The 13406-nt window shown below is 41.3% G+C and overlaps 2 protein-coding genes across 7 annotated transcripts in view; one reads left to right on the top strand and one right to left on the bottom strand.

The window, feature by feature from the left end:
• Positions 1-13406, top strand: part of FYCO1 (FYVE and coiled-coil domain autophagy adaptor 1) — a 52550-nt gene that overhangs the window by 27151 nt on the left and 11993 nt on the right. For all 6 annotated transcript variants that reach the window (XM_064444099.1, XM_064444098.1, XM_064444101.1 and 3 more), the window contains 2 exons: positions 137-342; positions 675-819. In XM_064444099.1, coding sequence (XP_064300169.1) covers positions 137-342; positions 675-819 — 351 coding nt within the window. The remainder of the gene's footprint in view (positions 1-136; positions 343-674; positions 820-13406) is intronic.
• CXCR6 (C-X-C motif chemokine receptor 6) lies at positions 5736-6799 on the bottom strand. Its single transcript, XM_009510949.2, has one exon. The coding sequence runs from the start codon at positions 6770-6772 to the stop codon at positions 5738-5740; it is 1035 nt and encodes a 344-aa protein (XP_009509244.1). The 5' UTR covers positions 6773-6799; the 3' UTR covers positions 5736-5737.

Raw genomic sequence — 13406 nt, 5'->3', positions numbered from 1 at the left:
GTTCTGCCATGGATGTAGCATTCAGGCTTTTTCAGAGAACAAGACAATTATGACAAAACCTCAAACTCTGTCATGTAGATATGTTTCACCTGTACATGGTACTATTCTAACACCTTTGGTTTTGAATCATTTCTAGAATGTGTGGTCGCATTTTCTGCTACTACTGCTGCAACAACTACATGGTGACAAAGCCTGGTGGAAAAAAGGAGCGTTGCTGCAGAGCTTGTTTTAATAAGCCTAGAGTCGTTATGGACAGTACAGATGACTCTGGATCCAGTGCCAACCAGGAAGGATCACCAGCTTCACTGGAATCACCTGTGTCACTGTCTGAGAGGGCTTTTGGTTAGTGTATTGTTTGCATGCTGTGGAGAAATCAGTAGGATGGTTCTTAGACGTTCTCCAAGAAATCACATGGTCACCTCCAGCTCCAAGGACCTACATGTTCATGGAGTGTTTTCAGGGTGGGACTGGTCCCATATTTGAATCTGATTGATATTGACAGAAATTTGCATGTATATTAAATGAGCATCAGTCAGCCTGAGATTTTCAGTTGCTAATGCTTCTGTAAAGGTAGAGGAATGGCCCAGTCTTCCCCCTTAAGGGTTTTGCTTGTTTCTTTTCTGACAACCAGCTAATATTGTTAATGTTTCTTTTCATGTCCTTTTATGGCACAGTTGCAAGTCAAGCTTCTAAACTACCAGATGATGCAGCGTTTGATATAATCACTGATGAGGAGCTGTGCCAAGTACAGGAATCAGATTCTCTCCACAATGAAAGTCAGATGGAGAGAGAGTCTCTGGATCAAAGCGTGACAGACCTGTGAGTAAACACTGCTTTGTGGAGAGGGGACTTTTTTGGGTTTTGTTTTGAGTGGGTTTTTCTCCATTCAGTGGGGATAGCCAACCCCTGCATAAAGAGAAGACACTTCTGTTGCCAGCCACATATTCAGTAGACCAACACAAAATAATTTTGGCCTATTTGCACAGTCAGCATCAAACCTAGTAAATCCAGACAGCTCCATCCTCACCTTCCACCTGCTGCACCATGGCACAGAGGAGTAGTCCCAGTTCTGTGCTGTCACCAGGCCAGCTGTCACCATTAAAACCAGCTTGCAGGCCACACTGGATCACTGGTCATTCACACTTAACTTATAATAGGAGCTAAGCAATACTTTCTGTCCGACTCACCATTATTTAATATCAAGAGAACAAGGGGGTGTGGAAAAGATACAGAAAGATTTGTACTTTTTGTGACTGGCGTCATGGAACTGAATATGAAATAACTGGTCTGTGTCTGTGGGATTCCTTACTACTTCAAAGATAACAGCTTACAGAAAAGAAAAAGAACAGGAAATGTGTAGCTAAATCTGGCATAAATTTGTTCTCTTTTTCTTAAGAAAATGAGAGTCAATGCAGGTTTAAGTAATTTTTCAACATCTATTTCTACATGAATAAGCAATGAACAGGATCTAAAGGCATCCAAATATCCGAGTACTTGGTTTGCAAACTGTGTTGAGGTATTGTAGTTTAATGTATATGCACGTTTACACAAAGTACTAGTTTACTATCATTCAAATATTTTCAAATGTTTTCCAAAAATTCTGTTCTGTAAAATACAGAATAATCATCAAGATTACATAATAATCTTCTTAAGTTTTTATATATTTGCGAAGAAATAAAAGAACAATTTCACCTAAATTCTGTACTTGTTTTGCTTCTGAGCAGAAAAATAAGCATGATAAATCAAAATGTGAAACTGAAAATAGCAAGAGATTAACCAGCGTAAGGCTGAGAAAGCAGACCTAGACTCTTTTGCCCTCAGCAGACCCATTTCTGGCATAAACCACAGTGGCTTGCAACTTGGATAGAAGACAGACTATACAGACTTGTTTATTTGGAAAAAAAAACTTTTCAAAATTGTACATTTTTGTTTCTTGGTAAAGTTCTGTGTATTCTGCCTATTTTGTATGCTGTTGACATTGACAGTATATTCGTGTTTATCATGCGTTGGGCAGACATGAACATACTGAGCTTCACAAGGCTCTTGTGAAGTTAGTGTTGCCTTTGTTTTGCAAAGGGACGATTTGCAGTGGGGGATTTGTATTTGTTTTAAGAAGAAAAAAGGTGTAATGTACTACTACTTAGAATTCATGCTGTCTGCAGAGGGGATACCACAAGTGAGTTATCTCTGGAGAATACAACCAGGAGAAAAGAAATAAGTGCATGTCACCATATTTTTGATTTGGTATTGGGCTAGATTTCTCTGTCCCACAAAGTATTCAGGATGGAAGGAAGGATTGCCACTAATGCAGGAATACCGCTCTTGAAGGGTGCCCATGCAACATCCTACTTATACCATGCAAACTTTTAAAGGGTGTCCATCTACCCTTGTTCACAGATTATACGCAGGAAAGCCAGGAAATAGCGTTTTATCCTTTGTTGTTCTCAGCTCATTAGTGTTACGAGCCGGTGGGAGAGTCCTACTGTGGTCATACTTGGAGTTTGAGACAGACTTTACAGAGAACACAGACCACACCTGCCCTTCCCCATGACACTTACAATGTTTGCAAGGTCTCACTAGCCTGAACACTGGAGGATAATGCAGGAGAATGGCCTTCCTACACTGATTGATTTGAGCATCTCATTTTGATTGGGTGGTTTTGTGTTACGGGGGAGATGCAGAAACTGGTATGTGAGGCAGATGGTACCTGTGGCACCTGTGGTACGTGTTGAAGAAAAAAAGCAGAGCGCGATGTTGATTATGACAGCACAGAAGTTTCCTCACTTGTTTCTGTGGTGAGGAGTATATGTGCACCCAAAGCCTGAGTGTAGCCTGGCACATGAGCATTTGATGCATATCAGTGCAGCATTTGATACCATAGGTGTTTGAGGGTAAACACGCCAGAACCACTCTCCTGAATGTGAGCCAAGGCTCTGCTAACCCTCTGTCCTGTCTTTGACAGCAGCACACAGCAGATGTACTGATAATTTCCCAGTGTGTTTTCTCCTACCTTCCAAGGATCTGCAGTTCAGGGACTTTCTGAGCTATTGGTTTCGCTACTGCAGATTTCTTGGCCATACTGAACTGGCAGACCACCTTGACTTTCTACAGGCGTTTGGTTTTATTGTTGTTCTGTTGGTTTTTTTTTTAAAGTGTCCAGCTGAATGTGGCGTGATTTCTATGTGGAGGCTTCAGGTAGTCTTGAAGTATGAAAAATAATCCACTGGCATCCGATTAATGTTCTCTTTGAATGAAACTGAATATATGGGGTAGAATTTGCTTTGGTATTGTGCCTGGGGAAGACACAAAGGATCCAAGGTTGTGGTTGCTAGATGCGTGTCTGAGGAATCCATACAAATAAGTAAGCTTTCAGGACAGACTTCTTTATTGGGATTCTGCTGAAAATAGTCCAAGCTATTAATTTTTTTGCCAGAGATTTGAACTAACTGGTGCAGCTTTAAAATGGAGGGAGATGAACAGCCAAGAGAGGGAAGAGACAGGAGGCTGGGCAGTCCAAATAGACAGAGAGAAGATCTGTGATAGACGTGCTCTATTGACATAGTTTATTACAGCCTTACTCCAGCTGAGTGTCAGGCTGAGATTTTCACACTGACCTTACCTTATTCTGGGTGTGAGTCCTTGCTGGATTGGAAATGGGAGTTGGTGCTCAAAGCAGTGAATTATTTTATTTTCTATTTGTCCACCTTTTGGTGTCTACTGTACCGTTACTCTAGTTTTCGCTTGTTCTCTTCACTTAACCTTGCCCTCCTAGTTCTTTCCCTGAAGTGGCATGGAATGATTACAACATTACTTTGCAAGAGCAAATTCTGAGAGACTGCTTTTTTTGGTACAGGTCAGTTGAGAACCAAATAAAACGCATCTTGGTCATGAGCTGCACAGGTGTGTGGCAAGGTAAGATGGATGCGCTACCAGCATAACCTGATCTGTACCAGCTGACCTTGAAGCAGCTCTTTCCTAAGGGTTAGGATTAGGCAGCAGTCTCTTCATGCTTTCAGGTCTGTTGTTTGGAGCAACCTGATTAAAATCTTAATGTGAGAAGCTGAGATAAGTCGTGCAATTGCGGCACATCCTGCTACTTCAAAGCTCACGGGTTCTCTTTTGAAGTGTTGTATTTTTAAACTCTTTTATTTATAAAGCATTCACAGTTGCAGGTTGTATGCTAAAACAAAGGTTAGGATATTATATAGCACCAGGTCAAAGTCCCCAGGGTAAACTGTTGCACTGTGTTTCCTTTTTAACATATTGTAGAAATTACATGCCTGCAGTAAATGTTGCAGCAGCAGAATCAAGATCATAGGAGGTAGAAATGTGAAAAATAAAAAAAATGCTGCTACCCTGGTATGGAAATAGTTTGTTCACACCTTGGTACGGCATTTGGTAGAAAGGACATCTCAGCCTGTCTGCGCTGTGGTTCTTTGGTTTTGATTCTTTTTTTTTTCTTAATGACTCATAGCACTCTTTCCTGACCTAATTACAACTGACATGGTGGGGCAGGCCTGTGAGCAGGCATGGCTCGCATTTGCCAGTGTAGCCAAAAGGGGGGTCTGCACGTGGTCTGGAGCATTCACAGAACTGGATGGGGCAAGGAGTGGGGACAGGAGCACCTCTCACCACCCTCTGCTGGCAAACCCTGCCGTGCAGCTGTTTGTCGGGATAGCAGCTTTGCTTGCTGCACAGACGTGAAAGCACAGCATGTTCCTGCCTAGTTTGTTTTTAAGGATATTGTACCATTTCACTATGGGAGAAACAAGAGATTGTGTGGTAAGGAAGGGATTGCCTGAGCAGCTGTTTTCTAAGGAGAAAAAGGTGACATGGACACAATGGTGTCGATAAGGGTCAGGTACCACTGAGCTGCAGTGATCTGGTAGGAGGGACTGAGTGTTAACGGGGAGAAAAGGAACATCCAGAGTGAGCGAGGTAATTGCAAGAGTGGTTTGAAACAGGTTAAAACTGGTATTTCAAAGCTGTAATGCAAAGGACTTTCAGCCTTTGGGCCCGACCCAACCCTGCCTTTATCATAGGCAGCCCACAGCTGCATAAAGCCCTCCCTCTGCTCCCTCCAACATGCCTTCTTTCTCTTCTCTATTCCAGTCTCCACCCCTGTTCTGCTACTCTCTGTAAGAGCTTTTGCATACTTTCTGCCCCAGTCTGCCCTGCGCCCTGGGCACCTTTTTGCCTCCCTCTGGGAAGTGAAAAGGCCAGAGGTGGAAAGGAGGGACTGCAGGAACAAGGAGGGAGAACTACTAAGGGATCCACAGTTTCATGGCAAGGGAACCAGGGTGCTGAGGGGATGCCAGGAAAAACAGACTGGAAGGATGTCATTGTGCAAAGAATGTGTGGGAATTACGGTGTGACAGTTTGTGTCTAAGGAAATGCTACTCAGTGTTAGAGCCCACGTGCTGGATGATATCCCTTGTGTTGACAGGGGATCCAGTCATTTGACAACATGAGCTCTGTTATCAGAAGTAAGATACAAAGATGTGTATGGGAGATTGAGACCATGAACCTGATACTAGATGGAAAGCAGATGAAAATGCTGCTTTATTACAGAAATTTTAGATGAACACTAAAGGAGCATGTGTGGAGACTTCTCCCAAAGAAAAATACAAAACACCCACATAAAAACCCAACCACACATGGAACCCAGCATGAAGACTGAAATGCAGTCTCAGAGGAAAAAGAAGCTGTAAATAGTTGCCAGATTTTCTAGGCACTTTTATAGAGGGTACATGCTTGTTGCATCTGCATTATTTGAGGCAGTAAAGGTTTTAGAGCCTTCCTCTTCATTGGTTTGCCACTGTTTAGCTGTAACTTGCCCTTTGAAGCATCTTGATTTTTTAATAATTTTCTGTAAGTTCCTCCTGAATTTCACTCCCATGAAGAAATACAGAACAGGGTTAAGACAGCCGTGGAAATAAGCAAGAGCTTCTGTTATGATGATTGCATATTCAAAGCTGCTGTTCAAGTTAAAGCTCCAGTCTATGATCTTTATCAGTTTCAAGAAAGTATAGGGTGACTGAGTAAGAATAAATATGACAACTACAGAAAATATTTTTTTCAGAGATTTGTTCTTTTGAAAACTCTTGGCGTGCAGTAAGGTTCTAATAATTAGTGAGTAGCAGATGATCATGGCTAGCACGGGAATAAAATAGCCAAGGGTCACTTGGATCACTTCAAGAACCAGTTCTGTGTGATGGTTTGGATATTCTTCCTGACATATTGCCTTATCAATACTGAATACCTCACTAAAAATAAACTGCGGTGCAGCAAATGCTAGTGAGATCACCCAGATCAAGACACAGATTAATTTGCCCCATGTCATTCGTTTGGTTTGACACATATGTGCTTTGGTGGCAAAAGTAATAGCAATAAGCCGGTCAAAGGTGATAGAAGTTAGAGTTAACATTGAAGTGTACAAGTTCAGAGTATACAAGCCCCGTATAATACGACATGCCACAGCGCCAAAAGTCCACTCCTGAGCAGCAGAATATGCCCAGAATGGCAGCGTCCAAAGGAAGATCCAGTCAGCTATAGCCAAGTTCAGCAAAAATACATCTGTCAGCATTTTCAGTTTCTCATAGAAAACTAGTATGACAAAGACTAGCGCGTTTCCTGCTAGCCCAAGGATGAAGACAACAGAGTACATACAGGGTAGGAAGGCTCTTGTAAATGTGTGAAAATTCTCACTACCATTTTCATTGGGATCGATGGAGAAGTTATAATAAAAGTCAGTAGGATCTGTAGTTGCCATGTTGTCTTCTTTTTAAAGGCAGCCTGTAAGGAGACACATTGAGATTTTTTTTTTACTGAGCAAATAATTAAATCCTAATGCATCCAGGAGACAGACAAAATCCTAAGTGATAACAGATAAAAGCTGTAGTAAAACATCCATAACAGACAAAAGCAAATACATTTATTTGCTGAAGAGGGTTGTCTTGACAGTCAAGACCCAAACACAACAGCTGGTGAATTTAAACATATCATCTGTTACCTTATTTGTACTGACAGTGACTCAAAAGCTAAACAAGACAATTACAGATGCTTCTGAAAACAGAATAGAGCTGAAGCTTTCAAATACATTAGTTGTTTAGTGTTTGGATCAAGGGACTCTGGGGGAACCCATGAGAGAAACAGAACTCGTTTTGCCTAATTCAGCCTTTAGGCTCAGGTTGCAGGCTCTGAGCACCGAGAGTTGTTTGGCTGGGGTTGGACCTGTCTCGGAAAGTAGGGTTTGAGTCTCCGTGAGCACTTTAGAGGTCAGCCGTAGCTCATTGTTTTGATGTTAGTCACATCGTCAGATGCTGGCACATCTTCCTTACCCCTTCTCAAGTGAAACATGGAGGATTTTCATTAACATCTCTTCCCCGCTTGATTTTACTTGGTCTGTTTCAAACATCTGTATTACTGTCAGAGGAGTGATCACTTCTGTCAACCCCTCTCCATCACACCACCTCTCCAGAGCTGATGCAGTATCACAGTGTCAGCTTTCCAAGGCAAGGGGCTCTTTTCTGTCAGCGCTGTCACCAGCACATGAGAGTAGCAGCAACAACCAGATTTGCAAGCTGTTTACCTTGTAAATAAAGTCTTTTGTGAGGCAGGTTAATGGGGTTTTCAAAGATACAGCCTAAGGTTAAATGTCCTGTCTCCTGAGCTACAAAACGTGTTACCATAGGACTCATCCTACTATGAGATATTACTCAGCATAAGATTAGCAGAATTCACCTCTGAATCACTTAGACTGGCAGAAAGGCCTCGCCTGTTATAACCTGCAGCAGATTGAACATTACCCAAAAAAGTAGTTTCTGTGGGGCCAAGAGGCAGAGCCAGTGCAGTCTGTTAGTCGCCAGAGAAGTACTATAAAACTGCGTGCCCCTTTTGAAAAGATACTGGCTCTTTACAAAATACTTTACTTTTCAATTCAGATGAAGGCCAAGCATGGGATGAAGATAACCTGCAACAGTGAGTTAGGCTCAACAACATCAAGGCAATGTATACTGAAACAAAAGGAAGCACTGTGTTTTATTTTACGTACTCTTTGCAGAAGCAGTCAGCTGGTGTTTCTTGCCTCTTTCTTGTAAAGGAAAGGTGTTTTCCTCTAAGCTGAAACAAAGTAATCACCAGGCACAGTTTTGTAATTTGACAGCATAACATTGCATTAGTAGCCTTACTAAAGTAGTACAGATCTTTCTGGTGTCCAGGCTTACTGGAAGTTAGCCTTTAGGAGAGTCCTACTGACTCTTTTAAAACGACAATTTCTTTTAAATCCATAGTAGGGTTTTTTTTTCCCATAGTAAGATACAGCATTCTCTCTCTGGACAGACCAAAATATTTAACATTTTAACTAACTTTTTTCCTATTACATTAATGTTCTTTACAGGAAATTTCAAATTCAGGCAGTAATACACTAATTGGTTTTTGGTGAAAGCAGATGGGAGTTTTACTATGGATTTCATATGGAAGCCAGGCTAGGATAATTTTTGAACCCCAGCTGTGAAGAATTTTCTTACATACAAATAGCAGCCACTGGCTTCTGTTATTGTTATCTCCCCCACATGCTGATGTGAGCAGATCCACATATTGATAAGAGGACAGAATCATGCAGAAGAGATCTAAGTTAAAATGTTTTTTAACATGTCATATGCTTTAAATTTCTCAGTTAGCTGGACTCCTAAACTCAGAGTTTATGGCTCATGTTTTAGGACAGAGGTGAGGTAACTGACATGATCAAACAGATAGCAAAGGATTGATTGGGGGTCCATGAATGTGACCTTTCAGCTGATGCTCTAGAAATGTATTTTCATGTTCCATTCTTGTGATCTTAAAGGCCTTAAGTTTTCTTTCTTTTCCTTCTTTATCCTGTCTGAATATAGCCATTTAAGTTCCTTCGTGATTTGACAGCAGGAGAAATTAGTCTCAAATGCCTGATTACCAACCCCTCTAGGGAAAAGTCCTACAAATTGGTCCTACAAATAGGTTAACCTTGCAGAACTGTACACTCATTTTTGAGGCAAAGTCAGGTGTGGAAATTTCTAGCCCAAATATCTTTTTTTTAATTTTTTTTTTTTTTTAATGCTGGAGAGCACTAAGGAGCTGAAAAAGAGCTACAAAAGCCAAAAACTATATCTCAACTGTTGTGTTCCAGACAATCTGAAGTTACAGCTCAGAGTTATTGAAGAAGGCTCTCTTAAAGGCTGATCCTGTATTATGAGGCTGAACAGTTTCTGGATCAGCTGGCCACGTCTGCCGAACTTTTTCAATCTTTGGTACTGAAAATGCGCAGCAAGTGTGTATGAAGCAGTATGGAAGTTAAAAACACAGGGAGAGATCCTTACCTTCTGTAGACTAGCCTCTCCACTCCACTAAAACACAGACCAGTAAGCTTTTTTCTTCCCCTCTGTCCCCCACAGTGGATGGTAACTTTTAAGAGAAAGAAAGCCCAGCAATTTCCTTTGAAAAGGTTTTAATTTTCATGTCATGATGCATTGTTATTATGTTACCTGGTATTTTTCTAGCCAGAACCTTTTAAAGCATCCTGCTCATTACTCACACACCTAAGTTAGAATCCACATTGTACGCTCTCTCAAACTTCAGAGATGTTACGCCTTGTCAGACTAGTCATTCATGGAGTTATTCCAGCTTTCCTCAAAGGAAAGAACAGCAGTAATCATTCTGCTTGAAGTGGGATAGTGGGAAAGCATTGTGTTAGGTATATAGGGAGGGAGGGAGGAGGAAGAAAATTCCCTGATCAGAATAGCAAGCAGGATTAGTTTATTTGCAGGGGATTTTTACAGTCTGTATGGACTGAGTCTAGGTTCTAAAAAGATTTAGAAGTTTAATAGAAGCTTAAACTGGATAGAAACGACATCATGGGTAGAAAAGTGAGCTAAAGAGAGCCATGCAGTGTCCAGTGTGTTAATACAGGATTTGCTTTGAGGTCTGGTTCTGTTCAAATTAACTCTCGAATTAATGAAATGGAAATGCAAGCAAGTAATGGAGAGTCAGAACAAGCTATCCTGGTTTGCCCTAGCATAGATAGTTGTCATCCTGTGACCAGAACAAGGCTGCTTGCCGTTTCCACCACTCTGGGAATTGGGTATCACAGGAGCTGGTAGTCGTATTACAGGGATTTTCCCCTGTTTAGTCTCCACGGTCTAATTTCTGTTGTGCTGATCAGCTATCCTGCTTTAGTAGCTACACCTGAAAAGCAGGGTGTAAAAAGCAGTAATAATGATCTTGCCCATTGTTCCTTTCTGTTGTCCCACTGTTCCAAACAGAAAATCCCAATATAGATCACTCTTTTTTTTTTTGCTAAGTCTAAATAAAAAGTAATTTTAGCAGTAAATATAGACTATAAACAGAAAGATATGTAATGCTTGTCAGAGTCATGTGCCTTGCTTAGAAATTAACTGATTTCATTACAAAAGGGTTTTGAGGTTGTAATCAGAAAAGGTGAAATTATCTCTTATATATATTTGTTGGAAGAGGTGAGAGGTTTTCAAGCACATACCAGTTGGAAGAGCAGATTTTATAGCATAAATGGAAAGGGCATCATTAGCATACACCCTCTGAGTTCCAGATATCAAAAAAATTTGCGTAAAGATCTTTTTCAAAAACTAGCAAGTGTAAACCAGAGAGCTACTGCAATAACAAGGCACTGGAGAAGATTTAAAAACAAAATTAGAATGCAAAATCAGGATCTTCAACAGTCTGAATAACCCACACACACCTTTCTCGTAAATTTTGCATATTAGGATGGAGAATATGTATGGTACTAACGAAATCTTTCAAGTTTGAATATTTCTAAATATTAAAACTTTTGTTGTTGTTTCTCTTTTAAACTGTCTACCTATTCACCTAAAGTCAAGAAAATAGTCACTTACTAGACGGTGTCACATCTTAGGGGAACGCAGTCGTCTTATCTTTCAAAGGAAATGTGAAAGCAGCAGTTTGCTTTATTTATGAGTGCTGAAGCCTGTGATGCTGCCTCACTTTCGAAGTTGTTGTTTACCAAAGCAACATGGTGTGAAATTACTCCTTTGTTTTGATTCTTGAGCGATACTACTACAGATACAATAGTATGAACAAGCTGTGTTCTCAAGATCCAGTTCAAATTCACTTACATGTGGCCATTCATCTGAAAAGTCCAGAATCAAATGGATTTTTCAAAAATTATTCACAGAATTAAAACTTAATCTGTATTTACTGCTTACCTTTTTTAACCACTCATGCATATTTTGTGTCAGTACTAGATTTTCCAATTCCTTCTAGTTTTTCTATTTTCTCTGGGGCAAAAATATTCTAGTGACAATTTTCTCTCAGATTTTTTGCCCATCTGAGATGAGCTAGAGATGGCTAGAAAGGTATTGTGTTGGTGACCAGCCCCACATGAGTTTTTTATCTTTAAGATAATCTTAGCCAAAGTTAAAGTTAGCGCATGTGCCGAATTCTCTTTCAGAGTCAATGAAAGAAGCTGGGAGGGCCTCCATACATTTCCAAGGGGTGTCTGTTCTCACTTGCTGCAAAGGCAGGGGTGGGAATTGACTTACAGCCTATGGGTACAAGATCTGAGGAAGAAATAGTTGTGAGGAGGCTCTTGAGAGGATGCAGTGAAGTGGAGGTACCTGGGCAACACTGCTCAATGAAGTGATACTCTGCTGTTGTTTGTTCCTGCTGTAATTTGGGATGTCTTTTGTGCACTCCTTGTAACTAAACTACGTGCCTGGCCATCACCACAACTCAGTGTGAGCTGTAGCTTTCATTTAACCTTTCCTTTGGTATACCTTCATAGGAGGAGCCCAATAGCTGCACATCCCACAAAGCAATGAGCTGCATGCGTCGTATGTAACATCTCAGGTGGTTTCCTAAATGCATTTCCTAGCTGTGCTTAATAACCTAGTGTGCCTTGCTGCTTCTGATAGCCTTTGGAGACTACCTTCAAGAGCAGTGATCAGTGTCGAAAAGCAGTAGTCTTACTCATGGACAGACTGGAGAGAGGAAGGCAGTATTCAGACAAACTAGCCCATGCAGTTATAGATCTTTGCAGCAGCCTGTGCTACAGTAGCTGGAGTGCTTCTGGGACCTGTCCTGTAGAGCTGTATGTTTCTACCTCTGAGTACTTGAATTTGGTGCCTGCAAACGTGTATTAAAAAAAAAACAACCCACCACCAAATTTGACTTAACCATACAACATCATTTACAGAAAGAGAGCTACTTGCACAAGAAATGCAAGGCCCGGTAATGCTCTTTAAAATTGAGTTCTGCCTGGTGCTTAATTGCATGTGGTAGCTATTCCTCTGTCTCGAAGAAACAAACCTTCAGCAAGGTGTTAAATATTCACAAACTGTTCCTGTCAAACAGGGGAACAATGGGTTGCAACAGCCACCTGCTCTTCACAGTTATTTTAAGATGCAGAATAGGGTATGAGGACAATATAGCGGTGGCTAAGTTTTGTGGCAGCATATGTACCCTACATCGGTGTGAATGTCTGCCTTGATAAAAGATAAAGTTCCCACCATGTTGCAAAGGGCCAGCATTGGCCCTTTCTGCCAATGAGGCCCATTTAAATTCCTTAAAACCAGAAAGTGCTCAAAGTCACTTTTGGAATATCTTAATCATGCATTTGTGGAGAGCTCATCTGAGCTACTCTGTCAGCCTAGTTCACAGTGACCTTACTGCAGCTGCTGTTTCCTCAGTCACCAGAGATGGTCCTTCCTCAGACTGTGTGGGCAGGCCTGGCATTCCCATGGAGAGCAGTACCCTCCCAACATCCATTTGCCCTTATCCCTACATAAGGAACCCTGGGATCACTTCTGTGTAACTTGTAATAAACTCTTTACCAAAGAAGACAGCAGCATCAGCAGTATTGAACCCCTTATCATGCAGTCAGGATCAAAAGAAACTCAGAGATACTTTATTTCAGCTTGCTAGCCTAACTGTATTTTGACATATTTCTTCCTTTGCTTTATAAACCGTGTTTCCATAGAATTTTTTGATGGCCTGCTTGAAGAAGCCCTCTCCAACACAGGAATCATGAGGGCTGCTGCTGTGTGCGTCTGCATGCATGTAGCTCTGTACAGCTGGATGGCCTTCCTCGGTTTGCCTGCAGGAGAGGCAATGTAGCGTGATTGAATTATCACTGTAACGTAGGAATTACAGTAAAAAATAAAGGTGGGCTATGTGAGTTTATCTCAGGGAGAGGGCTGAGAGACTAGCTGTCACTCCTGGACGGGTCAGTCTGAAGAACATTGCGTATTGTATATGAATGTACATTTAAATTGTGTAGTTGTGAAGCCTCCTGTGTGCAGAAACCACACCGGCTGCAGGGAACCTGCAGCCTCTGCAGAGGTACAGGCTGGGCGCTGAGGGCTGAGCACCAGCTCTGCTGA

The sequence above is a fragment of the Phalacrocorax carbo genome, chromosome 2 (assembly GCF_963921805.1).
Source record: "Phalacrocorax carbo chromosome 2, bPhaCar2.1, whole genome shotgun sequence".
In the NCBI taxonomy this organism is placed as follows: domain Eukaryota; kingdom Metazoa; phylum Chordata; class Aves; order Suliformes; family Phalacrocoracidae; genus Phalacrocorax; species Phalacrocorax carbo.
This window is presented reverse-complemented; position numbering and strand designations above follow the sequence as displayed.